General features: G+C 47.0%; 1 protein-coding gene and 1 long non-coding RNA gene across 2 annotated transcripts; one reads left to right on the top strand and one right to left on the bottom strand.

Annotated features, from left to right (window-relative positions):
- Positions 1-1,025: 1,025 nt before the first annotated feature.
- Positions 1,026-24,098, bottom strand: SIAH2 (siah E3 ubiquitin protein ligase 2). The gene is made up of 2 exons (XM_028731299.2): positions 23,172-24,098; positions 1,026-3,008 (listed from the first exon to the last, which is right to left on the bottom strand). The coding sequence occupies exons 1-2, from the start codon at positions 23,592-23,594 to the stop codon at positions 2,451-2,453; spliced, it is 981 nt and encodes a 326-aa protein (XP_028587132.2). The 5' UTR covers positions 23,595-24,098; the 3' UTR covers positions 1,026-2,450.
- LOC144327960 (uncharacterized) lies at positions 24,096-27,798 on the top strand. The gene is made up of 2 exons (XR_013393138.1): positions 24,096-26,163; positions 27,551-27,798. It is a non-coding gene; the product is annotated as an uncharacterized LOC144327960 (long non-coding RNA).
- Positions 27,799-27,920: the final 122 nt, after the last annotated feature.

The following is a 27,920-nucleotide window of genomic DNA, read 5'->3' as shown; positions in this document are numbered from 1 at the left end:
GGGCCCTATTCTAGGTTATTAGAGGAAACTCAGTTAGTGTTGGGGGAGGGGATGAAAACTCGCAGGCACCCATGAGAGGTGGAACAGTGCGCTGCCCAACACACATGCACTGTTCTGAGCAACCATACAACTCTTAAGTGTACAACACAGGCACAAGTTCAGTACTGGGTCTAGTGCAAGTTAGTTAATATGCATTCCCTGTAGTATGAAAGGTCAGAAATATACTGAAAATATGGTGCTGCCTTAGAGTCAGAATACTGGCTAATTTAAATCAGTATTGTGTACTTTCCCGGATAGCAGCTCTGCAAGGCTGAAAGGAGGATTTCCCTCAACTCTGCTACTCATACGTCTTTAAAAACTGGAGATACCAGGGATGAACCCAGGCTCATATGAATGTGGAGTGTGTACTCTGCCCCTAAGCTATGGTGTCTCAGGAAATTTTTTCAAATCACTTGGGAAGACAGGCAAACTAATACCAGTGTACTGGAAGAAGCAAAGATCACCAGTGTTGAAGCAATGATTCTTCAACATCAACTTTGTTGCACTGGTCATGTTGTGCAGGTGCCTGATGATCGTCTTCCAAAGCAACTACTCTATTCCAAACTTAAAAATGTAAAGCGTAATGCTGGTGGTCAACAAAAGAGGTTTCAAGATTCTCTCAAGGCAAATCTAAAAAACGTAGTATTAACACCGACAACTGGGAAACACTGGCCTACGAGCATTCTAATTGGAGAACAGCCTTTACCAAAGGTATCATGGGCTTTGAAGACGCTCGAACTCAGGACGAAAGGGAGAAATGTGCTAAGAAGAAGGCACACTTGGCAAACCCTCACCGTGATCAACTCCCGCCCGGAAACCTGTGTCCCCACTGTGGAAGAACGGGTGGATCCAGAATCGGTCTCCACAGTCACTTACACACTCAGTGTTAAAACCGTGTTTATGGAAGACAATCTTACTTGGCTATGAGGGATCACCGAAGAAGATATGACGGATGCGCAAATGCTTTTCCAGACAGCCCATGGACATTATTTTTGCAAAATATTTATTTAAAAAACTAGAGTAAATATGGCAACAACAGGAAACTTAGATAGCAAAGAACATAAACAAGACGAATCGGCACATCGCTTTTCCTTGTGTTATTTGAAAATAGCTTTTACAATGTTAACGTCAAGTACGCCAAACATCCTGGGTATATTTATAGGTGGGACCTATTTTTAAAACTGCTCAAAACACATCTTGTTTTTTGCCACCACGTTAAGTTAGCAGCTTCCACAAAATGTTGAGCCTCTTCAGCTCTTGCTGAACTGGATGGATGAAGAGGGTCAAACATTTTGCAGGTGTATGGAAACTCTTTTTTCTTTTCTTTTTTGGAGGGCAGGGGGAACAAACTGTTGGGAAGAAAAAGGACAAAACAGCAAGACCAATCAGATGACAGTGGTACCCCCTGTTCAGTGTGTGAAACTGCAAAAGAACACGCCTGAGACATGTTGCCTAACCGCTAAGGCTTCAGCAACTTCCTGCATCTCTAAGAAGTGATACTACCATACTTCCAATTTCTCTCTCTTTTGTTCTGTTACAAGGCCAATCACTGAGATCATCAAGAGAAGCAGATTCGTGCGGCTACACACACAAATGCAGCAGAATGAGTTGGTAACATTTCAGGTTGCAGGTGATAAACCACGTTTCTAAAAGGTCCCACACTCAGACATTAAAAAGTCCTGGCAAATGAGAACACTACTATAACAGGGAGATGCTGTGCTAGAACAGGACGTTATAAGGGTTGCTGTTGTTGTTTATAAGTGCCCCTCTTGCCGTCTGAAGGAGTACAATGCACTCGAACACCTAAGGAGTCCACCTCCCACATTCTGCATGTGCAAACTGCCTCTTTAAGTCCATTTCGCTGCTTCTCTTCCGATTCCAGGTTTTGCTTGTCAAGAAAAGGGATTCGCCTTCACCTTTTAAAACCTTAAATAATGCTATTTCTTTAAAAAAACAAATCTCCTCCCTTCCTTTCAGATTAACAGGATAAAATCATCTTAAATGTCCTGTTAACTGTGCTTTAAAAAACTCTGTGGTACAGGCAGGTGGCGGCGGCAGTGAAGGAGAGAATGAGGATAGAAAACGGCCGGTTAAGAAAGAACCCTAAAGTCCCCTTCAGGCATCTCCCGCTCACACGATTAACAATTACACAGGTCCCACATCATCGGGGAGCCTGCGCACGTGGAGTTGCCTCCCTGGCACGAACGTCCTCCTCCGTAACATGTGGATGGTGGTGCCGCGATGACCGGGGTACGTGTGTGCCAGGGAGCTGGGGCCCTGTTCTCCCCTCATGCGACTGTTAATAGGGTGTGAGGGAACACCTGAAGAGGGTTACAGTGGAACACCATAAAAATAAAAACAGTCAGTGAAACGAAAGACAACAACATGGTCTCAATAATTACATAGAAATATCACGGACAACACGTAGAAATAGTCACATTGATCCCAAGGTTCCCATTGTCTGCAAAAAGGTGTGCTATGGCAGTGTCGAAAACAAGGCAGTCGCAGTTCATAATGGCCGCCGCCACCCCGTCGTGGATGGAGCGAGGGGTCGCCTCCCAAGTCAGCCTCCGCCGGTTGCCGTTCAGTTCGAGTCTGTACGCAAAGTTCTCTGCCTGTTTGCGGGTGCCGATGAGCAAGACGATGGCGAAGAACTGCTGGTGGCCTTCATACTTCTCCTGCTTCTCCAGAACCAGCATGAAGTGGTGGCCAAAGCAGGACTGCATCATCACCCAGTCCACGGCCCCCGGCAAGTTAATGTCCGTGGCGAGGAAGACGATGTCCTCCCCTTGTAGGGTGGTGATGCTCTTGTGGGCGTGCATGAGGTGCGACATGACGGCTTCCAGCGAGCCCTGCCACTTGCACGAGGCGCCGGGGCACGGGCAGGAGTAAGGGCGGTATTCGCAAATGTCTTCATGCTCCGGTTTTTCTGTATGGTGGAGTGTCAGGGAGCAGCCTGTCGTGGCGTACTGGAAGGAGACAAAAATAAAATAAAATCAAGGGTGGGCGGGTGGGAAGCACGACTATAAAGCAGAATTGACAGCTTGCTGTTTGATTTTGGTTTTCAGGGATGAAAGCGAATGGACTGAAATAACCTGAAACTAGAGCTTGCCTTATAATGCATAAGCCAAACATTTACGTTTTTTGAACGTAATGGCTGGTCTAAACCATGGCTATCCTCCACCAAATGCCAAGATTACAGGGATTACAGGGATTACAGAGGGCCTTCTCGGTAGTGGCGCCCGCCCTGTGAAACGCCCTCCCTTCAGATGTGAAGGAAATAAGCAGCTATCTTATCTTTAAAAGACATCTGAAGGCAGCCCTGTTTAGGGAAGTTTTTAATATTTAATGCTGTATTGTTTTTAACACTCAATTGAGAGCCACCCAGAGTGGCTGGGGAAACTCAGCCAGATGGGTGGGGTATAAATAAATTATAATTATAATTATTTCTGGATGCCATGTTGAAGACTTGTAACAAAGGTGAGGCTGTGAATTATTATTTCAACCACATTGCTTTCCTCTGACCTTTTGAGTTTCCCCACCACCTGCCCTCTGATCCTTTTTCACTGGATGTGCTAGAGGTTCGTCTTGTGGCCTTCTGTCTCCAATGTATGCGCTTTGAAACCAATCTGTGGCACCCTCCACAAGTCTAAGAGCGTGCGACAGAGGAAGGGAACGCCACACAAGGCTTGCTGGTTTGCGGGGCAGGAGCCTCGTGCCATGAATGACTTTAGGATTTTAATTCACGAGCAGAGACTGCTTGCTAACAAAGGTTGCAATATCGGTGGGTGTGCGATTGCATGAAATTACAACCGTTTTTAATTCAAAGTAAGTGGCAGTTTAAAGACTCCATTTGTTTTTATGGCAAACGTTTAACAGAGCAACAGACTCGACCGATTTCTCAGGCGAAAGCAACTGCCAAAAATTTAGCTCCTCCAGCGACTCCCATCGCAGCCATCAACTTCACACAAGCGCCGAAGAGCGCAATTAATTTTTAACAACTACTCTGAAATGTTTCACAAGGTCCAGCTCACAGCACCCAATAGTCAACTTTTCAAAAATAAAAACCACATTTGGCCTAAATTCAGATTTAAAAGCCTCACTTGCTGAATGGCATAATACATAAATCACTCTCAGATATAGATATATTAAGGAAACGTCAGTGATGGGGTCTGTTACTGAACTTGTTGGTCTGAGAGTTATTTGGAGACTCCCATTCACCTCCCAGAACTATAATGCCCAGAGTGGTTTAACCATCAATCCCTCTTCCCATAAAACTCTGGGAATTGTAGCGGGATTAGAGGCCTTCTAACAACTCTCCTCACCCTTAACAAACTACAGTTCCCAGGATTGGCCACCAGCCCGCTTCCAGGCGCAATTTAAGACAACAACAACAACAACAATTTATTATTTGTACCCCGCCCATCTGGCTGGGCTTCCCCAGCCACTCTGGGCAGTTTCCAACAAAGATCAAAAATACATTAAAATGTCACACATTAAAAACTTCCCTGAACAGGGCTGTCTTCTAAATGTCATGTAGTTGTATATCTCTTTGACATCTGATGGGGGGGGCACTACCGAGAAGGCCCTCTGCCTGGTTCCCTGTAGCTTTGCTTCTCGCAGTGAGGGCACTGGACCTCAGTGTCCGGGCAGAACGATGGAGGTGGAGCCGCTCCTTCAGGTATACTGGGCCGAGGCCATTTAGGGCTTTAAAGGTCAACACCAACACTTTGATGCTCATGCTAGCGTTTAAAACCCTATACAACTTAGGCCCCAAATAAGTGGAAGGTTGCATCCTTCCCTGCAGATCGTCCAGAGTGTTGAGATCAGCAGAGGGTGGCCCTCTGGGTAGCTCCACCTTCCTCAGAAGTTCAGTGCATTGGGGATGGCCCAGAAGAGGGCATTCTTTGTGGTAGCCCCCAAATTCCCTCTCCTCAGATGTAAACCTGGCTTTTGGTAAGCGCTGAAGATGCACTTCTATACGCTGGTCTCTGAGACTTGAGATGTGTGTTTTCAGGGCCCAGCCTATTCTTGTGACTATAATCTGTGTTAACTGTTTTTAATTCTGAATTTGAAGGAAGTCAGTTTTCTTACCTAGGCATCTACCTGCAATATGGGGATAATAATGCTGACCTATCTTACAGGGTTGACTCTGTGTGTGTTTGTGTGCAGTGGTTTGAGCTCCTGAGATAAACTCATTATTGTTGTTGTTATCATTCCTATACCATGTTTTATTATGTCCAGTTCTTTCTAACCTAGTAGTTCTCATTCCATCTCACATTCAGATGCACCATAATTGCACCCCAGCATTTCCCACTGAGCTTTGTCAGCTAAACAGCATCAGTAATTGTGCCATATATGAAAATCACATTAGCTTTGCTGATGCTGCTAAGGATAATATTACAAAGCTCAACACTAAAAACTACACCTACGTTAACAAAACGGTGAGAGGCATTATTATTATTATTTTGCTTCTTGATAATTTTCTGAGATGTCCACTCCTTTGTGTACAACATGCTACATCTCAGTTTGGAACAAGTTGAGCAGATGGGATTTTTTGATCCTGCAAACTCTATGGCAAAGTACAGAAAGGACCGGCCAGTAGGTGAGAACATGCCACTCAGCTCTTGTGTAGTGTTTGCTCGCTGCACAGAAAATCCCCCAAACCCAACAGCTTTAAAGGCACACACAGACCCATAAGAAGTTGTGGCGAGCTTGTTAATATATAAAAATATTACACAAGGTAAAAGGTAAAGGGACCCCTGACCATTAGGTCCAGACGACTCTGGGGTTGCGGCGCTCATCTCGCTTTATTGGCCGAGGGAGCTGGCGTACAGCTTCCAGGTCATGTGGCCAGCATGACTAAGCCGCTTCTGGCGAACCAGAGCAGCGCATGGAAACGCCGTTTACCTTCCCGACAGAGTGGTACCTATTTATCTACTTGCACTTTGACGTGCTTTCGAACTGCTAGGCTGGCAGGAGCAGGGACTGAGCAAACGGGAGCTCACCCGTCACGGGGATTCGAACTGCTGACCTTCTGATCGGCAAGTCCTAGACTGTGGTTTAACCCACAGCGCCACCCGCGTCACATTACACAAGGTACAAAAGGTTAAAAGCACGGAAACAGAAGACTTGTGTGAACCATGAGACTTGGGGAATTCTTTTGGGGGAACTCCTATGGGGCCAAATTATCATTGCCAAGACAGACAACTTTTCAAGTTTCTAGACCTCGTGGTTGCAATGGAGAAAAATTATTTAGCATTTAGATGACAGATGAGAAACAGGCTTTCCCACCTCCAGACACTTTCAACCCATTCTCTCTCTCACCCAGCTCTTTTATAGATTTCCCCTCCGCCCTCGTTTCATTATTTCTAAATGGTAAAGCAACAGGGGGAAATCCAAACGATGCAAATTAAGTGTTTTAAGAATATCCACTTGTGAACAATGTATTGTGGGCATAACGTTTCAATTTCCGAGGAATACAATTCTTTTGGCCCAAGACACACACACACACAGCCTAGATTACAAATCTTATCCTACCCCATTTATCAACAGTTTTAAGAGATTCTTTTACAGCCTGGTCAGTGAGCTTTGGAAGCACAAACTGTAAAGTCCCCCTGCAGAGAGAGGGAGGCACATGCTGCTACAGAGAACCTGGCGGGTATCACATACGATATATGTGCAAAAATGAAAGCACAGCAAACTGCAGCAGCCTGCCTGGCCCGCCAGATGGTACCACAGACAGGAACCTTCTGTATTGCAGCAATGTGCTATTGCTAGTAATACACAACTGAAACGACCTGCTTTGATGTCACACCCTTTATCAATTCATTATTGCAGCGGGTAATTGTGGCAGTGATTGTGACGTGACTCATCTGCATAGAAGGCTTGATCTAGATAAAGATGTCTAGACAGCTCAGCCCAGGAGAAAAGACCTTTTAGGTTAGAGACCAAACAAACCAAGGGGCCCATTAAGAGTTTGTGGGCTGTGGTTTTCTTGGGAGAATCTGGCATCCGGGTGATGAGAGAATTGCAGCATCTCCATATAACTTGGGGGACGAGGGCGGGAGAAATATGAAGCAGAAATGAGCAGGTCCATGTGCTTGGGACATGGACACGAGTTACCTCTGAGGGCACATTTACATTTCTGGGGGCGGGCAAAATTTCTGCGCATTCTTGCATCTGCCACAGCCAGACAGCAAAGCAAGCAGCATTTGAAATGGTGCCAAGCCTCTTACACAGAGGTGGGAAGCATTCGAGCAGCAGAAACCGAGAACCCAGCACATTAGTTCTACGGTACCCAGGGACATGTTCATTCTTGCCCCATTTATGCCTGGCTGCCTCTAAAATATGCATAACAGCCAATGTTTTATTGTGGAAGTCTCTCGTTTCTTTTGGGTACGTCCACAACACATCTCTAAAAAGCTGTGCGCTGGAAACTTTACTTTGAGCTGCCTTATAACATAACATATAGGGACGCGGGTGGCACTATGGGTTAAACCACAGAGCCTAGGGCTTGCCGATCAGAAGGTCGCCGGTTCGAATCCCCGCAACGGGGTGAGCTCCCCTTGCTCGGTCCCTGCTCCTGCCAACCTAGCAGTTCGAAAGCACGTCAAAGTGCAAGTAGATAAATAGGTACCGCTCTGGCGGGAAGGTAAACAGCGTTTCCGTGTGCTGCTGTGGTTCGCCAGAAGCGGCTTAGTCATGCTGGCCACATGACCCGGAAGCTGTACGCCGGTTCCCTCGGCCAATAAAGCAAGATGAGCGCCGCAACCCCAGAGTTGGTCACGACTGGGCCTAATGGTCAGGGGTCCATTTACCTTTACTATAACATAATCTGTAAACATTACCAGTGGTTTTTTTCTGGGCAGAGAAAAGAGTGGGAAGATTGTGATTATATCACCCACAACTGGCCTATTTGCACAAGCAACACAGGAGCCCACATTTAGAGATACAGTGTTTTAGGGGCATAAGTGAGGCGCCTTAATCACAGTCAGTGTCATTGGGGACGCTGGGGCATAAACACACCCCACCCCCAGATACCGCTAACTATTCTGGGGTTCAGCTCTCGGATTGCAAGGCAAAATCGCTCGGAGGTGGGCAAATGGCTTGACCTAGGCCAGATCTCACTGGAAAATGCCAAGCGCGGGTAATAAGTACAAGACAGGACCTTGCATCTCACATGAAGGCCCCCAAAGCTGAAGGTGGAAAGCTTTAGATCCTGTTAACATCTATGATCTATTTCACCAACTTGCCTCTTTTCAATTATTCCAAGTTTCCCTCCGAGATGCATCGTAAGCCGCGCCACGCCACCCCCGGCAATCACCGTTAACTGCAGTCTCAGCAGCTGTATAGGTCAGCACATGCTGAGCTGGGCACATAGCTAATTGCGTGCTTGTATTATTAGTTTTGCATTTGTGAAATACTGTTCCCTTACACTACAATTTTGCTATCGGTTCTAAAATGCAGAAGTTGTCTTCGACAGTTAACTCACTTAGGTCTGAGCACACGGCAGGACTGCATCCTGCAAGCAAAGATTTTCCATTTGGTTGCAGAATCCGGTTACCGTAAGCATTTTGACCAAAGAGAATTTCCAGGTTCTCATCACAGCTACAAAGGGCCAGACGCTTACTAAGTGTCAGCAAAAATGGCTGGTGAAATATCGGAAGCCAGAGGAAAACTGAACTTCTGGAAGCAGAACTGTGCAGTGAGCAAATGTATATACGCTTTTTGAGAAAGTCTAGTAAGGTTAAGGGACGCAGGTGGCGCTGTGGTCTAAACCACTGAGCCTAGGGCTTTGCCGATCAGAAGGTCGGCGGTTTGAATGCCCACAATAGGGTGAGCTCCCATTGCTCGGTCCCAGCTCCTGCCAACAGCGTTTCCGTGCACTGCTCTGGTTTCGCCAGAAGCGGCTTAGTCATGCTGGCCACATGACCCAGAAAAACTGTCTGCGGACAAACGTAGGCTCCCTCAGCCGGTAAAGTGAGATGAGCGCCGCAACCCCAGAGTCGTTCGTGACTGGACTTAACTGTCAGGGGTCCTTTACCTAGTAAAGTTAACAGGGAGCTGCTTTGAAGAGGGACTGCAAACTATAGTTTGTAATGAATTCCTGGTCAGCACTAACCAAAGTTTGCATGACAAAAAAAATTCCTTCCAATAGCACCTTAAAGACCAACTAAGTTAGTTCTTGGTATGAGCTTTCGTGTGCATGCACACTTCTTCAGATACACTGAAACAGAAGTTGCCAGATCCTTCTATATAGTGAGAAGGTGGGGAGGGGTATTACTCAGAAGGGTGGTGGGAATGGGTGATTGGCAGATAGCTGTGATGAGCCTGTTGACGACTCTTAACGAAGGCAAAGTATGTTTATAACAGCCTTCCCTAACCTTGTGCCCTTCACAGAGCTGACTTTAGTGGGGCTGAAAGGAGCTGAAGTCCAAAACATCTGGAAGGAACCAGGTTCAGGAAAGCTGATTGAGAACACGTCCGGAAATGGATGAGGGAATCTGCATTTGTGAGAAATAATGGGGACGTGCGTAAGCCCCCAGTATATGCCTGATCCTCCAAATTGTGTTTGTAGCATTGGAATTTGCAATCAAGCAAAGGCACCATTTCCTTAAAAAGAAAAAAGAAACACTATTTTCGGAGCAGATACAACTAACATCGCATAAATGTTTAGATTTAAATTATTAAAAGGGTTTCTCTGAGCAATGCAATCTGAGTTTAATTTTTAAGATGCTTCATTTTGGTTGGTGGGAAATTAAGCACGATCGCTGCTAGGCTTTTCTAAGTTTCTGCTTTTGCCAACTTACACCATGTTACAATACTGTGGTTTTGTATTCTGCATTGCAGTTTAAAAGTCAGTTCTTCAAAAAAAGGAAAGGAGGAAAACACACACACACCAAAGAAACAAGTCCCAGCCATTCATAATCTTCTAGGTAGTTCCCCCTCTCACTGAAGAGAATTTTCAGTTAAAGCTAACAATAGATTGGAACAATCTGCACCTGGCGAACAATACCGATAATCAGCAGATCTGGGCAAGCCCAAGCCGCTACGAGACCGAGTGGATGAAGAACAGAAAAGATCAAAGAGGAGAGGGAAGAGTATCATGACTCAAGAGTCAGTGGCAAGTTCAGAATCAGAACTAAGGAGAAGGTCCTGCACAGCCATCAACAATCTAAGCAAAGATCCAATGGAGGAGTCATAAACTGGGGCCGCAAGTGCAATGGGTACCCTCCATATATTCTTGGACTCCCAACTCCCATCAGCCTTACCCAGCTTGGCCAATGGCCAGGAATTATGGGAGAGCACTAAACTGGCTAACCTAAAATACAGTATTCCAGCCACATGGTAAACTCCAGCCTCAGAGGAAGTGATAAGATGTAGATGGGCAAATGCCAGATTAAAGGCAGCATCACGAATAAGCAGTGGCCAACAATAAAAAAGAGGACCAAAATCAATTGCAGCCAAAGCCGAAATGGAATAGCATAGGCACAGGAAGGCTGTGACCACTGTATCTTTTTCAAGCAGCTAAAAGTCTTGGCGGCTTCTGCAGAAGTCTAGATATATAGGCATATATGTATAAGGGGAGTAAGTATTCAGGTTGCACCTGGACAATGGGAGTGTCTGTAGTCCAATCTGAACACTCATTTACCATCAACAAGAGTCTTGGGTCTTGCAGAGCACTCTCTGCTCCTCCCTCCACCTTGCTGATAACGTCATCTATGACATGGGTGCTCCATGCAATTCTCTCGCATGAAGGCCAGGTGTAGATAAATGACAGCTGTGTTTGCTTGAACAGTGGAAATTCAGGTATTTCCACTATGATCTGCTATACTGTATTCCAGTCTTGTTCCTAAGAGGCACCCACATTGTGTGGCAGATTAGGATAAAAGAGCCACTGCGCTTCAGAGTTGTGCAGGGACACAACTGTAAATACTAATAAATAATATTTATTAGTGTAGAACTGTAAATAATAAATACCTCTTTGGCTGATTGACATCAATGCCCTTTAAAAATGTGTTGTGAAAGGGGATTCTTGGGTTGTTTTTATTATGTATTTTCTGTTTTTTATACTGTGATTTTATGTAGTGAACCGCCCTGAGATCTACGGGTATAGGATGGTATGCAAATTTTAACAACAACAACTGTAGCTTTATAAAGACTCTGTCCACCGAACTATGAAGATCATCACCCAAGATCAGGTGAGCAAATCTGAACTAAAGTGGAAGTCTAGATATTTGGCAAATATAATTTATATGGATTGTGGAAACAAAGAAAAAAGTTGGTGTGATTGCAATCCCATCTTTCCTCTGAGGTGTTTTTTGCTAGCATAAATTCTCCCACATTTTGTCCGCACAACAACCCTCCCTGTAAGATAGGTTAGGCAGAGAAATGGTGACTGGCTCAAGGTCACACAATGGGCTTCGTGGGATCTGAACTCGGGTCTCCTCAGTCCTAGCCTGACACCCGACACTGCAAGGTGGCGGCATCCCCCCTCCAAGCCAAGTACACAAAAGGACTAACAACAAAGCTCCCCAACCCCAAATGAAGACAAAGAATGAGTCACTTTGGCTTCCGAGGAGCCGTTGCAGTCAGCACACATGCTGGGACTAGGCCTGGGCGATATATCAATATATCGCCCAGGACCAGTATGAGGAGCAGACAGCTTCACTCAGCGGTATATCGCTGGTGAACCCGCCACCGCTCCCGGGTCCCTCTGCTAGCAGCGTCCGCTCGAGGAGCGGTGGCAGTCTCACCAGCGACATATCCCTGAGTGAACCACCATCGCACTCTGCCCTCATACGATGCAGAGGGAGAACAACCTGGGCGCCAATACAGTGGTACCTCGGGTTAAGAACTTCATTTGTTCTGGAGGTCCGTTCTTAACCTGAAACTGTTCTTAACCTGAAGCACCACTTTAGCTAATGGGGCCTCCCGCTGCCGCCACACCGCTGGAGCACAATTTCTGTTCTCATCCTGAAGCAAAGTTCTTAACCCGAGGTACTATTTCTGGGTTAGCGGAGTCTGTAACCTGAAGCGTCTGTAACCCGAGGTACCACTGTACAGCTTGTTCCTCCTTCTGCATCTTTAAACTGCTTGACTGCGGAGTGTAGAGCTGCCCTTACCTCAGTTGAGCAGTTAAAGGAGCCCCCAACCCGGCACTGGCTCCTGGTCCGTGAAACTGCTCAGCTGAGGGAAGCGTGGTTGGCGCTCCCACAGCCAGCAGCGATGCTCTGCCTGCTTGCCTGTGAGCAGGGGGAGTGCTGGGGCTGTCTTATCTGGGGAGGGGAAGCCAAACAAGCTGCGTTGTCCCAGCCCGGGAGCGCCTGGGTGAAATGGTCTCAGTTCCTGAGGTGAGAGCTGGGGAAGTTTCACCAGGTGCCTCGTGGGCAGAGGCCAATGCAGCTTGCTTTTTCAATGTCGTGGTAAATCACCAAACTGTGATGTTTGGCTGGCAACACACCACAATGTTGAAAAGCTGATATTGCCCAGCCCTAGCTGGGACAATCAGTGCCGACTACTGGCGCTGTGGGTTAAACCACAGAGCCTAGGAGTTGCCGATCAGAAGGTCGGCGGTTCGAATCCCTGCGATGGGGTGAGCTCCCGTTGTTCGGTCCCTGCTCCTGCCAACCTAGCAGTTCGAAAGCACGTCAAAGTACAAGTAGATAAATAGGTACCGCTCCGGCGGGAAGGTAAACGGTGTTTCCGTGCGCTGCTCTGGTTCGCCAGAAGCGGCTTAGTCATGCTGGCCACATGACCCAGAAGCTGTACGCCGGCTCCCTCAGGCAATAAAGCGAGATGAGCGTCGCAACCCCAGAGTCGGCCATGACTGGACCTAATTGTCAGGGGTCCCTTTACCTTTACCTTACTATTTCATTTGTATTCTCTGCTGCTCTTAAGCAACACCACCTGATTCCTGCAAAAGCAGTGCAATTCCTTACCAACATGGTCTGCTGCAATCCAGGGTCTCGCTCCAAATCCTACCTCGCAAACTCCATTCTAAAGAACCCAAACCCCAGCCTTGTAATTAACAGCCCCAGGCTTGTTCCCAACTCATTCATTAAAATCAATCAAAGAACTAAAAATAGAACTGGTTCCCGTCCCTCCCCATCATATTTGTCATCAGCGATTCTAGAAAACAAACCTTGATCCTGCCTCTTATCCTACCTTTTAAGTCTTATTTGATCATTATAAAACAGGCATCTATTAATGCAGTCAGACAATGGCTAGTCAGAGGCAGGGAAGCAGCAAGCTATTGATTCATTTTGATATTATTTTGAGAGGAACAAAAGGTGAACTAGCTTTGCATCACTGAGACCAACAAAGTAAAATAGTATGCTCGGAGAAAGGAAAGGGGAAAAATTAATGAAGCGAGGCTACTAGTGACTGGGATTAAAAGCACACACAGCATGTGCATTTCTGCTATTTAAAGAATTGGCCACCATCAGGTCTCTCATGACCTCAGCTCCTAACAAGACAACAGCCAAATGCTAGTAAATGTCTACTTGCCATAAACCATGCAAATGTCTTCTCTAAATATCTAAAGCTGCCTAATACATTGAGTAGTTGTCCCCAGGCCAGTCACCTTTGAACCAGTTCTTAGGAGAAGTTGACATCTTTCCCCTTCCCTTCCTATTCTCCAAAGGCAGAATTTAGAGATTACAGAGCAATGTTAATAATGCCCAACTAACTGTCAGGAAGCTTAGTATGAGACACCACCACGCTTGTGAAGAGCAATAATATACCCATTTTACAGGCAATACCAGTAAGTATCAGACTTCAGTGGTTTGCCACAATATGAAGGAATTTGAAGAGGATAATCAAAGCCTTCTGTTCCATACTCTCTGTCAACATGAAAGCTGTCACTCTAGGAAGGAAGAAAGGAGCTCACTTTTGCCCGAGTATAGTCATACCTCTAGTTGTGTTAGGTTCATGTTGCGGATTTTCGGGTTGTGAATGCGGCAAACCTGGAAGTGCATACTTCCGGGTTTTGCTGCGTGCTCAGAAGCATTCTATGCGCTTTGTGCATGAGCGCTCTATTGAGTCACGCACATGCGCAGAAGCGGCACACTACTTACGGACTTTTCGTGGTGCGAACGGCACCACGGAACAGAACGCGTCTGCAGGTAGAGGTATCACTGTAGCAGGAGCGGAAAAGGTGCAGAGTGGGACACATTGAAAAGCTTGGGAGAGAAAGCAAAGTGGCCAGTTCCATCCCTAACTTAGCCAGAAGCCAAATAACACTGGCTATACCAATTCTGCACATTCCTCTAGGTCAGAGGAACAGGGCAGGTAACAATTCTGGCCAATCCAGTCGCTAACCCAGATCTTCGATGAATGAATAATCTAATAACTGCCCTCTTCTCAGCACTGTGCAAGCAACTCTGCAGAAAACTCTTAAAGACACTGCAAAAAACAAAACAAAACAAAAAACCCAGCAAAGGCACTGTTTGTGTGAAAAGAGGATTAGTCAAGCCCAGGGGTCAGCAACGTTTTTCAGCCGTGGGCCGGTCCACTGTCCCTCAGACCATGTGGGGGGCTGGACTATATTTTGAAGAAAAGGGGAAAAAAGAACGAATTCCTATGCCCAGCGTTTAAAATAAAAGCACACATTCTACTCATGTAAAAACACTAGGCAGGCCCCACAAATAACCCAGAGATGCATTTAAAAGGACACATTCTACTCATGTAAAAACGCGCTGATTAAGAAGGCGATTGGGCCGGGGCCGGCCCGCGGGCCTTCGGTTGCCTACCCCTGGTCAAGCAGGTTAGTTTTGCACTTCCACGAAGTTACTTAGGCTGCCACCCTAACCAACTCTACCTGGGAGTAAGCCCCACTGAAGTCACCAGGGCTTACTTCTGAGTAACACTTGAACTGTCATTGGAAAACTTTTCTTTTTCATGCCCTCTATTCCTCCCTCTCACCCTAGCTATCACTCATGCCACCCATTCTTGGAACAAAACCAAGACACTACTGTACAGCCCATTAAAATCAATAGCAGCTTTGCCATCGATTTCAGTGGGAAATGGACTGTGCCCATTTGTTTACATGTTGGAGGGGTGGGGGAAAGAGAAATCCATTAAGCAATTTCCCCTTCCAGCTGCCAAACAAACCTGCGGTTGCTTGTTTTGGATTAGCAAAGCGTCCCCATAATCGCAGATGATAATATTCCCCTATTATATGAGCAATGACAATCAAATTGCAAAGGCAACCCTTACAGTACAGTTCAAACACAATTAAGGTAGCATCCTGAAAATCAATCGATTGGTATCTTTAATTGTTTTAAAGTTTCTTCCCGCACCCTTTGTGGTGGTGTTGATTCTTGGGACGGCACTTCTATACAGCTGGCCCAGGCAGAAGATGGGGTAAGAGAGGATGCTTATCTTGAACATGGGTGCCTCCCATAGCATGCTAAATCCTAATTACTATGCTAAACAGAGATGGGCCCATACCCTGTCCTTGTGCTCAGGTAGGCTGAAGGCAGACAATACACTCAGACAGCTGAAGGTGGCAACAATGAAGACACCACTACGAATGTTCTTGTTTATTTCCTCCCACTGCCATCTCTGCCCAAACAGGTTTTGCGAAAGATGCAAAAAAACAAAGCATTTGTTTATTATTATTTTTTGCAAACCTTCCAGCAGATGGCAGTGATCTTGGTAAGAGTGGAAGATGCAAGGAAGGATGCTTCTATCCCACGCCAGCTCTGACTCTCTCAAAAAGCCACTGCCGTGCTGAAAAAGTGGGGAGGAACCACGGCTGAGTGACATTGCACATGATATACATGATAATTGTCCCAGGTTTGGTACCTATCACTGTCTGTTAAAAAGATCAGGAAGGATCCCCAACTGCTACCTTGGACAGCTACTGCCAGTCATGAGTAGACAATGCCAGCCAGCCCACAAGGACAAACAGCTAGACCTGGTATAAGCAGCTTCCTATGGATCTGAAACTGTATAGCTAGTTGCTCCATTTCCTCGTGCATATGGAGCACAACTCAGTGAGAGAACATGTCCTTTCCAGACAGTATCTCTATGTAGCATTGTCTAGGTAAAGGTAAAGGGACCCCTGACCATTAGGTCCAGTCATGGCTGACTCTGAGGTTGCGGCGCTCATCTCACTTTATTGGCCAAGGAAGCCGGCGTACAGCTTCTGGGTCATGTGGCCAGCATGACTAAGCCGCTTCTGGTGAACCAGAGCAGTGCACGGAAACACCGTTTACCTTCCCGCCAGAGCGGTACCTATTTATCTACTTGCATTTTGACATGCTTTCAAACTGCTAGGTTGGCAGGAGCTGGGACCGAGCAACGGGAGCTCACCCTGTCACGGGGGATTCGAACCGCTAACCTTCCGATTGACAAGCCCTAGGCTCTGTGGTTTAACCCACAGCACCGCCCACACTGTCTACCTGTGTCTAAAATCCTGCAGTGCAGACCAGTCATGGGGAATCTGGCCCACAGGCCACTGGGTCTTGCAAAGTGCTGTGCCTTTGCCCTCATGGGAATACCTAACATCTCAGTCCGCCATTCAGGCAAAGGCATTCTCAGAGTTTAAGGGCACATTCCAGGCAGGCAAAGGAGGATGCAGAGCAGGGCTGGTGTGGCTCGGGAGGGGGTGTGGCCTGTGAAGGCCCCCAAGGTCCAGATAGAGAACCCATAAAAGCCTGGAGGGCCGCATTGGCCCAAAGTCCTGAAACTGCCCATCTCCAGACTAGATGATTAAACACAATTTCGTCATCAGATGACAACCCACATTACAATACTTCCCGGTCACCTATCGTTTCCATGGTAATTCTCCTAGAACAGGAAAAGCCTGCATTAAATGTACTTCTGTTGACCTTTAACAGCAACCGGCTAGAAAGGTCAGGCCACTGACTAGTCATGTGCTAAGATACTCTTTTTCTGTTTGAAGGTTGTTGACTTGCTAGACCTGGATGATGTTGACATGACTTTAGTGCCTTGATTTTTATTCTATTTTTTTCTTTCTTATTGGTGCCATGACGTCCACTGGGTGGCCTGGGGCAAATCACTTCCACTTAACCTGCTGTACAGTCTGACAATTTCCACACAGCCCCACATACAGCCATGACAGTAATCTAGACAGAAGGTGATGGGGGCATGGACAACTGAGACCAGGCTATCCCAATCTAGGAATGGCCATAGCTAGTGAATTTGCTGAAGTTGGACATAAACACTTCCAGCCACAGAAGCCATTTGAAGCTGGAATCCAGGAGTACACCCAGACTATGAACTTGTTCCTTCAGAGGGAGAGGAACCCCTCCCAAAACAGGTTCTACACATAATTCCCAGACATGGGAACCACCTTCCCCCCACCCACCCACAGTACTTACATCTTATCAGAATTCATCCTGAGTTTATTAGCTCCCACCCAGCCCTTCACTGCCTCCAGACACCAGTCCAACACCTTCAGAATTTCTCCTGACTCAGACGGAACCATGCTCCAAATCCCAAGATCCCATGAATTTCAGATAGACCTTTTCTGAGACCCCCACAGCCACGTTGCTGAGCAACAATCTCCTTGTACTGCTTTCTGGAAGCAACCTTGCCGATAGCAGTGCAACCAATGAAACATAATACCTTCAACTACCACCTCCCTGGGTCACTGAAGAAGAACTCCACGGTCAACGTTCTCAAAAGCCAATGAAAGCATAACCAACAAGGCTGTACTTCTCTCAACTCTTCCCGGATAGAGGTCGTCACTCGGGGCAACCAAGGCTGTTCTGGTGCGAAGCGAAGGACAAACCTTTTTTGGCACCTATGAAATACCTTGCCAACTTCACTGTCGCTAAAGGCATCACACAAACACTTCTTCATTAAGTCAGGCATTTTAGAAAATTTCTATTGTCTTACTCTCGGACTTCAAGCACGCTCTTGTCTGCTGGTTGCTTTCTATGCCTGTGCCATTGTTTTACTTATTTAGTGTTTAAAAACCATCCTGAAACCACCAATGGAAAGGCAGAATGATCTGATCTAAAGGAAGCCGGAATAATGGATGCTGGAGTAAATTAGGCTGGTGTAACTTACCCCTATTCCAATCTTTGATTTTGGGGCTCCAAAATTTCAGCAGCACCCTGTGCGATGCTAAAATCTGACACATACACCCCGCCTGCCTCTCATGCTCCATTCTGCATAATTGTTGTGGTGCTTCCTGCAGTGTGGCACCGGTCATGCTACCCTAAAGCTGCCTCTGCTGCCAGCTGAGCTGGCCAGAGCCTGGCAGAGAGAAAACAAGCCTTTAAAACAGTTTGACTTTCACCACCCTCTTGGCCAGTTTTAACTTCTGATGGGTTGCTAGGTCATGTTTGGAACAGAAGTCTCCCTCGCCCCGTCATGACTACCCCCAAACCTCTAGAATGGCCCCTTTTCAGGACTTAACCCAGCCTCAGCTCAGACAGCTATGACTGAGCCCCAATATAAGGTAGGATGGTAGTGCTTTGATTTTTATTCTATTTCCCCCCATTTTTGATGGCATATCTTCAGCCGAGCCAGGATGCGAGACTCAGTTCCAACTGAACCCAGGCTCAGCCTGAGACCTGCCTATTCCCAACTCTCCTCACCCCTGGTGGACCATGGGCTTGGATTGCTCCCTTCAACAAAATATAGATAAAACAAAATATGTACTCTAGGACAGTGTTCCCCAACCTTGGGCCTCCAGCTGTTTTTGGACTACAACTCCCATCATCCCTCGCTAGCAAGACCAGTGGTCAAGGATGATGGGAATTGTAGTCCAAAAACAGCTGGAGGCCCAAGGTTGGGGAACACTGCTCTAGGATGTCTCACAGTGCTGCATTTGCATGTGTGCAAATCAACTATACAATGTATGAAGTGTCCCCAGGTTATGCCAATCGACCCTGTATGACACCTAACTTTCAGCGCAGCCCTATGCATTTTGACTCAGAAGTAAGTCCTGTTGTGTCCCATGGGGCTTACCCCTAGGTAAGTGGGCACAGGACTATAGCTCCAGGCTCTAACTCCCAGATGTCCAGGTTCCACTATGTACTGCATACATTTCTACTGCTACAACGGATCCTCTTCTGGTGACCTTTGGTCTAAGTTTTGGAAATGAAAAAAGAAAAGAAGGATTCATGCACCTGCTGCCCTTACGAGCTGACCCCACTTTTGTGGTCAATCTTTCCGCTTGCCCCTTGAAACAACTGTGACATATGCACTCTCCTACCCAAACTAGGGCAATTCTAGTTTTGAGGCAGCATTTATATGTGTCCTTACCAGGCAGTAAACTTTTCTAAACAGAGCAGGTCTCACTTCCATGTAAACACATAGCATTGCTCTGCAAATTTCAAGAACACACCAATTTTACATGCTAACTATATTATGAACTATGCATTTAATGCTGCCAAAGCTGTAAAAGGTTTGGGTTAGAAAAGAAAATAAGTACTGCAAAGGTTTTCATTTCCATTCCCCTGCCCGCAGAAAAAGAAGTTTTTCCCTTTCAAACTTTCTGGGAATTTTACATCCTATCTATGTAATATTTGGGAATCATTATGTATATAGCATGGCTTCATTGCAGGCACATAGGTGGCTTATGATGATGTGGAGATTCTCCATGCAATATGTTGATTCTGAAGAAAGCACATTTCAAACCTGCAGGTTTTAGTGACTTCCACAGGGAAGCCTATCATGTTTTAATCGAATACTGGTCTTCAACTACAGTTTCGTGATTACCATTTGTTTCTCTGTGTAGAATCTAAATTCAAAACTCTGAACTGCAAGCACCTGTTCTGAGCAACTTGCGACCCGCTAAACCAAACGTAGCCTACAAGACGGTGGTCCAATAGGAACGCAATAAATCTCCGGATTTTGCCACTGACCTGTTACTGCTAAGCAGTAGAGTTGTTGGGACACTTGGCAGGTCACACCAGATGCCCGATGGGATATGTTTGGCTTGGTAGGTCACACGCTAATGAGGAAGGCCCCAAATTCAGTGGCAGAGGACATGCTTAATGTGGGGAAAATCTGAGGTTCAAGATCCCTGCCATTTCTGGATAGGGCGAGTGGAAGTCCCCTGTCGGAAACTGGAATGCCAAAGCCACAGAGTGCAGAAGAGCCTAACTCAAGAGGACACAACTTTATATGTACCAACCTCCGCATTGCTTTACCCCATCTCCCATCCTTTTTACACCTAGCTCAATACTGTCACCAGCCTCCCACAAACTGTATCCCCCCACGATGCTTCCGATTACAACTCCCATCAGCCCCAGTCAGGATGACAAACATTCAGGGATGATGAAAGTCGTAGTACAACATCTGGAGTGTCCCAGGATGAGGAAGGCCGATGCATTGAACTAAATGAACCAACAGTCTGACTTGGTATCAAGTTGGCATCCTGCAATGTTCAGGCCTGGAATGAAGATGCTGCCAGCTACTCCGTCAGACCATTTGGCCCCTCTTTGTCCAGGACGGACTCCTCTTGACTGGCGGCAAGTCTCCAGGGTGGGTTTTATCCCAGCCCTGCTACCTGAAATCCCAGGACAGGACCTGGTGCCTTCTATAAGCACACTCTATGACAGCGTACCTTAAATCTAAGAACTAGGTGCTCTTTTGCAGCACCATTCCCAAAACAGTGTAAGAAAGGAGCTGTCTTCCCTAAACGCCCCCTTCCCCTAAAAAAACAAACTCTGGTTGAATTATAGTCAAACCGACTCCCACAGGAGATGATGGACTCTCCTTCCTTGCAGGCTTTTAAGCAGCGGTTGGATGGCCATCTGTCATGGATGCTTTAGTTCAGATTTCTGCATTGCAAGGGGTTGGACTGGATGACCCTTGGGGTCCCTTCCAACTCTCTATGACAGTATCAGTGGTTCAATGCAGCAACTCTCTATTTCTGCAAGTTTAATTTTTGCTTTTGCCACTGGAGCCCTTCCGATTGAGACTGTTAACGCGGGCGACATGGTCGCCTCCAGCCTTGCCTTTCATCAACACGACCTTAAGATCTGTGTCAATGTCATTTTAGAATGGTTTAGAGTGCATATTGATCAGCCTAAACCTGCGTCTTGGGAGCGAAACCGACACCGGTATATCTAGTTTAAGGGAGACAAGGGCCTAAAGATTGGCACTGATAGAAAGCTTGGGTGGAAACAGCTCTTCTCTCTGCCAGCTGCCACCTCGGTTTTTATCTTAGTTAGGGTGCTTCCAAACAGCCTCTCCCCCCTAAAAACTCACACTGATTGAGAAAAAGGGGTGGGAGCATTTAAAAGAAAAAGGTTGTAAATGGCATCACCACCAGAGATGGGATGTTGGTACTGTTGCTTCTTTGTGCAACCCACGCTCATTTTTCTAAGTCCTTATGGACTAGCAATTAGCTATACTCATTCCAATCGTGAACTTGGGTGGTCAAGGGCCGATGGTTTAGGAGTGAAACGGGGTCATCCCATAAGCCCTGAACAGGAGCATTCCTCTTGGAGGGTAGGGATATGCTGCAACCATTTTTACTAATAAGAAGCACAAAGGATCAGCACCGTCCCAGTATAGGTTGCAGGTGCCCTTAAGCTCCAATCCTGCCCCCTTCCACAACAGCAAAAGACGTCATCAACAGAACCCCCAGCCTCTGACTGGATGCAGAGGAGCTCTGTGGCTTTGGACATACCAATATGGGAAGTTCCTGAGCTCCCGGTTCGATATTTTAGGGGATGCAAACATGTTTCGTCAGCAAAAGTATGTCGGGGGGGGGGGGATGTCTCTGCAGAGGTAACATGCAAAGTTGGATTGTAAAGGAGAATCAGGTGTGTACACCTTTCTGCACCCAACCAATTCTCCTTTGCACACACTTCCATTCCCCAGCTGCCTGCAACCGAATCATGCAGGATAAAAAAACAGGTGGAAAACTTGCTGATGGGGGGAATCACCCCTCCCCACATCCCCCTGGCCTGCCCCTTCTCCCCTGCACGTATCCCTGCCAACTAACACACCAGAACCCAACTTGTCTCTCGCTCTGTCAAGTTCTGCCTTTCAGGTTGAGTCAGAAGTGTGAAAGCAGGAGGAGGGAAAGGTACCACATTTCATGGGCCTTTGCACACATCTCTGCCATGTTTAGACCAATGCCCCAATTCCCTTAGCGCACAGCGCAGACTAACAGGGAGTGCATTAGCACCAATGTGTTTCAAATGACCGAGACACTTGGCAAGGCTCCCTACATGTTGTCAAGAATCTACTGACTGACTGAGCTATCCATCTCTGGCCTCCCCGTTAAAAAAAACCTCGTGTTTTACTAATCCAGCTACTGCTAAAGAGTTTCCAAATCATTTCCAAACTTTTGTGCTCCCTTAGATCTCCACTCCTCAGTGGCCACTATTTTTGAATTATACATTAACTCTCTGGTGTAACATAGCATACGCTGTCAAGTGTAAGCAGGGATGAGGTATAACTATGACATGAGCCAATAATAATAATAATAATAATAATGAGAGATTTTAAAGTCTGTGTGGTTCTTTCAAGTGCTCCAAGCTCTTCACATACATTTATACCAGGGATCCTTACAACTAAAGTAGGATAATACTCCATATTGCAAGATATTAGGGAGCAAAACTGAGAAAGACTGGCTTGGGTACAGCCCTGGCACAGGTCAGGTGCAAAAGCCAGGAGCTCTCTCGCCCCAGTCTCTTGACAACAATGCACCAGAACAAATAACAACAGAGCAAAGATCTGCATTCTTGACAGGACCATGGACACAGTTTACTGTTGTGGATGTGACCCCACACTTCTTCTGTAGCTTGAAGAGTAAAGGGGTTATGTCTAAAGGCTGCTTGGAATAGTGGTCTGGAAGGTGGCGGAGGCAGAATTGCAGACGCAGGTGCATCTTACATTAAAATGAAAACAGTGTCTGAGAATCAGCTCTCCAGAAGAAAAGGGCACTTCGTATTTGTTTCTCATGAGGAGTTAGTGGGAGGCGGGGTGTGCTCACGGGGTTCGCCCCAATACTTCCCAGTAGGGTAGGGAGAATCTCAGAGAGCTAGCTTTTAAAATAACAGCTGGACCACCACAATCTCAAGGGCAGGCGCTGAGCCCCGCTGCTTCCCTCGACCCAACCCCGTCTCCCCGCCCACCTTTCCGGCGGCTGTGCCGGTTGCTGCCTGCGACCTGCCCTTCCTTACCTTGCAAGGGAAAAGGACGGCCGAGGCCACTTTTTCCATGGCCAGGTTCCTGATGCTGGGGGTCAAGGATCCCCGGCACGTGGGGCAGCAGCTCAGCTTCTGCCGGCATTGGTTGCACACCAGGTGCCCGGCCTGGCACTGCAGGATCGGGGGCAGCACATAGTCGAAGCAAACCGGGCACTCGAAAAGCGAGGTCAGCTCGTGGTGCTGAGGCGAGACCGGCCCGCCGCTGCCTTCGCCTCCTCCAGGGCTCGAGATCACAGCGGCCGCGGCGGAGACCGCGGAGGAACCGGCCCCGGCGGCGGAGATGGTGGCGACGGCGGCGTTGGCGGCAGGGGCAGCAGCCGGCGACGGGGTGTGCTGCTGCTGCTGCTTGCCGCAGGGTTTGCTAGCGCTGGGTCCGGCGGAGGACGGGCGGCTCATCTCGGTCGGGACAAACCATCGAACGGCGGGCACCGAGCTGATTCGCTCACCGAAACCCCGCAGGCCCCCGCCAGCGAGACTCCAAACAACAGCGCCCGGTTCCCTGGAGCCGCTGCTGCTGCTCCTCCTCGGAGAGCCCGGCCGGGCCTCGCCTCCGCGCCGCGGGAGAGCGCGAGCGTTCCAAAGTGTGTGCGAGCGTTCCAAAAGAGAAGCCCCGACGTTCCACCGGGCCAGCTCAGCGTTCTAAGCCGCTCCTCCGCCCCCGGCGGCCCTTCCGCTCCTCCCCCGGGCAAAGCGCGCGTGGTTCCTTCTCAAACCGCCCCCCCCCACGCACGCCGTCCCTCCCCGGAACATTAATCTGACGCAAGAAAGAGAGGCAGGGGGTGGTGTAGAGTCGCAGCCTGCTCCCGAAGCCGATGCTGGCTCCTACTGAGCATGCCCTTGGTCTTTGCTGATGGCAAGGCGGAGACTTCGGGGGCGGGGGGGGGGGGAAGAGATAGATAGATAGATAGAGAGAGAATGGGCGGGAGCGAGGAAGAAATCGGTGTCCTCTTTCTCTCCTTTCCCCCGCCACAATCTGCTCCTGGAGATTCTCGCGGAGGCACCCCCCCCCTCTAAAATTAAAATTAAAAAAAACAACAGCGGCCGCTGAAGGCGAGAGAAAAAAGGGGGAGTGGAGATGGGCACGCGCGCACATGGAAGCTTCTTCACTCTATTGTTCAATGGCGCACCAGAGCCAGGATAGGCGTTCCGGCCCGCCATCTGCTGGGCATGGAACTCACTTCTTCGCCCGAGCCAATAATAGGTCCACAACAGAGCGCGCTGCTTCTCTTTGGAGGGAACCCATCGCTGTGTTGTACCTCCAAGAAGCTGGAGGAAGCAATGCTTTTGAATACCAGTTGCTGGGAAACCTCGCTGGATTAGGTGGGCCGCCGGCCTGACCAGCAGGGCAATTATTCTTGTCTTCTGAAGGAGGCTTTCCAAAGAAAATGTGATAAGGAGCGCACGGATCCGTGCAGGATCCCCACTGGACACAATGGGATTTACTTCCAAGATAATATGCGCATAGGATAGCTGCACTGGACCTGCTGTTTCTACTGATCTTACCCAGCAGTTGACTTTGCTGTCTCTTCCACAGCACAGACATTAGTAGCAGTCTATAAAGTAAATATTTACCTATTTATTTATTAAATTTATATTCCGCCCTTCATCCGAAGATCAAAGGGTGGTTTACAGCATAAAAATGCAAAATGGGAACACAAAATACATAAACAAACCCCAATAACCCACCCTACAATCACATTTAAAAGGCCATTGATTGTTTAATTAGCCAACAGCTTAATTAAAGGTATTATTCCACAATCAGGGAGCCACCACCCATAAATACTGAAGCACAACTCAGAATGTCCAGTTCATCAGTTCATTCTGGACATTTTAATCTACCTGTTCAAGCTGTTTTAAGATATAAGAATTTCCAATCCTGGGGGAAATGCAAACACTCCCCCCCCCCACATATTGTGCTGAATTTCCAGTGGCAGGGGAAAAATGTTTCTAATGTTTCAAGAATCAAGTCCAACAAATCTATAAGCAACTATATCATTGGGCAGAGGCAGAATCCTAGGTCCTGTCAGTGGGCCAGATTCATTCTTGTTGGCACAATATTGTGCCAATGAAACATGCATGTTAACTAAAAAAATATATACCAGATTTTCCTATGCAGAGTACAGGATATCACACACAAACACTCCTGCGTCCCAGTTTGGAGCAAGAGGAAGGAATCAGTTCTGCATTGGCAGAACTGGTAAACACAGCCAAGGCGGCAGGTTTTCAAACTGCTCTGTGGGGTGGGATTCAGTTTACATTCAGCCCCCAACTAAAATGGAGGGGAAAGCCTTCGTTTTAGCAGCAGGTCGTAAGGGGTTTGCATTGGACTTCCAGGTGACGATGGCGACAAGTATGGCTTCTTGTTCTTGACTTCCATGGTCTGTTCTAGTTTTCATTAAAAAACCCACACACAAAAAACCCACAACTTGAATAGTTTTTAAATTGCAAAGGCAGTTGGCTCAGCAGTTAACTTTAATTGCCCCATACAGGCAAGGAGCATACCAGTTTTGTTTGTTTTATTTCTATATGGGCTTAAAAACCATATATTTTAATTGGAGGAGAGGAGCGGAAAGAGCAGGTGTTTTGCCTGGGCGTTTTTAGCTGATATGAAACTGATAAGAAACGCTTAGAAGAACATCTCGATCAAAGGACACTCGGCAGTTTTAATATGGTTATTACATGAGCACAGACCTGCAGTGCTTCCGTTACGACGTCCAAAACTTTCTTGCCAAATTTAGTCCAGAAATCTATGCAGTACTCCTGTGTCTCAGCAAAGGGAGGAAGAGGTGCTTCAAAGATACAGTGGTACCTTAGGTTAAGAATTTAATTCGTTCTGGAGGTCCATTCTTAACCTGAAACTGTTTTTAACCTGAGGTACCAGTTTAGCTAATGGGGCCTCCCACTGCCGCCGCAGAGCCAGCGCACGATTTCTGTTCTCATCCTGCAGCAAAGATCTTAACCCGAGGTATTATTTCTGGGTTAGTGGAGTCTGTAACCTGAAGCGTCAGTAACCTGAAGCGCCAGTAACCCGAGGTACCACTGTATCTTACATTAAGATATCTTACATGGATAGCCTGGGTCTTTCACATTGTGAGTATGCAAGTAAAGAAGGCTGATCGCCGAAGAATTGATGCTTTTAAATTTTGGTGCTGGAGGAGACTCTTGAGAGTCCCATGGACTGCAAGAAGATCAGACCTATCCATTCTGAAGGAAATCAGCCCTGAGTGCTCACTGGAAGGACAGATCCTGAAGCTGAGGCTCCAATACTTTGGCCACCTCATGAGAAGAGAAGACTCCCAGGAAAAGACCCTGATGTTGGGAAAGATGGAGGGCACAAGGAGAAGGGGACGACAGAGGACGAGATGGTTGGACAGTGTTCTTGAAGCTACCAGCATGAGTTTGACCAAACTGCGGGAGGCAGTGGAAGACAGGAGTGCCTGGCGTGCTCTGGTCCATGGGGTCACAAAGAGTCGGACACGACTAAACGACTAAACAACAACAACAACAAAACAACAAATGCAAGAAGCCTTATTCTAAGGAAGAGGTTTTGCTACATATTCCTCTAATGAAAGCTTAGCTAACTGATATATTTGCTCCCAGGCAACCTCTGCTTCCTCCATATAACAAAACCTCATCTAGGTGTAATAACAATCTTGGCTAGAGAGCATGCCTAGCCCTGCAATTTGGATCTAGGCTGTTCGGAGTTGGAATCCAACTCGTACTGGGGGGGTAGGGGGGGACACACAGATACCCCATTTCTGAGGTAGGGAGCAGCTGTATCATGTGCTTTGTGCTGCTGTTTTTGTTTGATAATTTATGCTCCAACATTTAATTTGTTGCTTTTGTGATTGTGATTTGTAAGCTACTGTACTTTAAGCAACTCCCTTGTGAAGCAGAACAGCAGATCCGAATTTCTTGAATGAATAAATGTGGATTTGAACATCAAACTGTAAAATGACAATTGGCAGGAAGAGTGTGACAAATGGCAAAAGTTAAAGCAGTGAATGTATTGATGCGAAAAGCGCATATATTCCATTGATGCAAAAAGCGCATATATTCCATTGCCATCCCCCCCCCCCCCCGGAAGAGGAAAACTTTGATGGTATAAGGAAAATGTGTTATTTGTTCATGCACCTGTTTTCAGTTGGCTGTCTGTTTTGGCTATTCTCTTATTCATGAATCACCATGTAGCAAAAGCACCGGTAAGGATTGCCTGGGAGTAAGTCCCATTGAACTGAATAGGACTTATTTCTGAGCAGACATGCTCACATTTGGGGGGGAAGTGTGTTGTCGTTCAGTTATGACTAATGCTGTGTCTTGTGCAAATCTAATATTTCAATATTAAATTTCAGAGGCTGGAAACACTGAACTATTTCCTCTGACTGATGTCGAAATCACTACAATCAGCATAACAGCAGAAATGCCAGTTAGTCATCAAGAAGAACTATAACCAGAAACTGCCTTCCAAGGTCATCACAATTAATTGGTTTTAGAGACAGGGAAACTGTACTCAGCTCTTCATCCAGCCAGGGGGAGTAAATTGAAAAGAGATAGTCATTAAATTTATGTATGTCAAAATAAATGAAGCTATAGCAAGAAACCTGCTTCACCCTTCTTCAGGTACAGCTACTCCACCTGCAGCATACTGGCCAATATAGCAATGCTTCCTTGTCACATGTGACTGTATGACTCACCTGTGATTCTATCCAAGAGCCAGTTTTT

The sequence above is a fragment of the Podarcis muralis genome, chromosome 6 (assembly GCF_964188315.1).
Source record: "Podarcis muralis chromosome 6, rPodMur119.hap1.1, whole genome shotgun sequence".
NCBI classification, from domain to species: domain Eukaryota; kingdom Metazoa; phylum Chordata; class Lepidosauria; order Squamata; family Lacertidae; genus Podarcis; species Podarcis muralis.
Note: the sequence above shows the minus strand (reverse complement) of the source record. Positions and strands in the feature narration are given on the sequence as shown.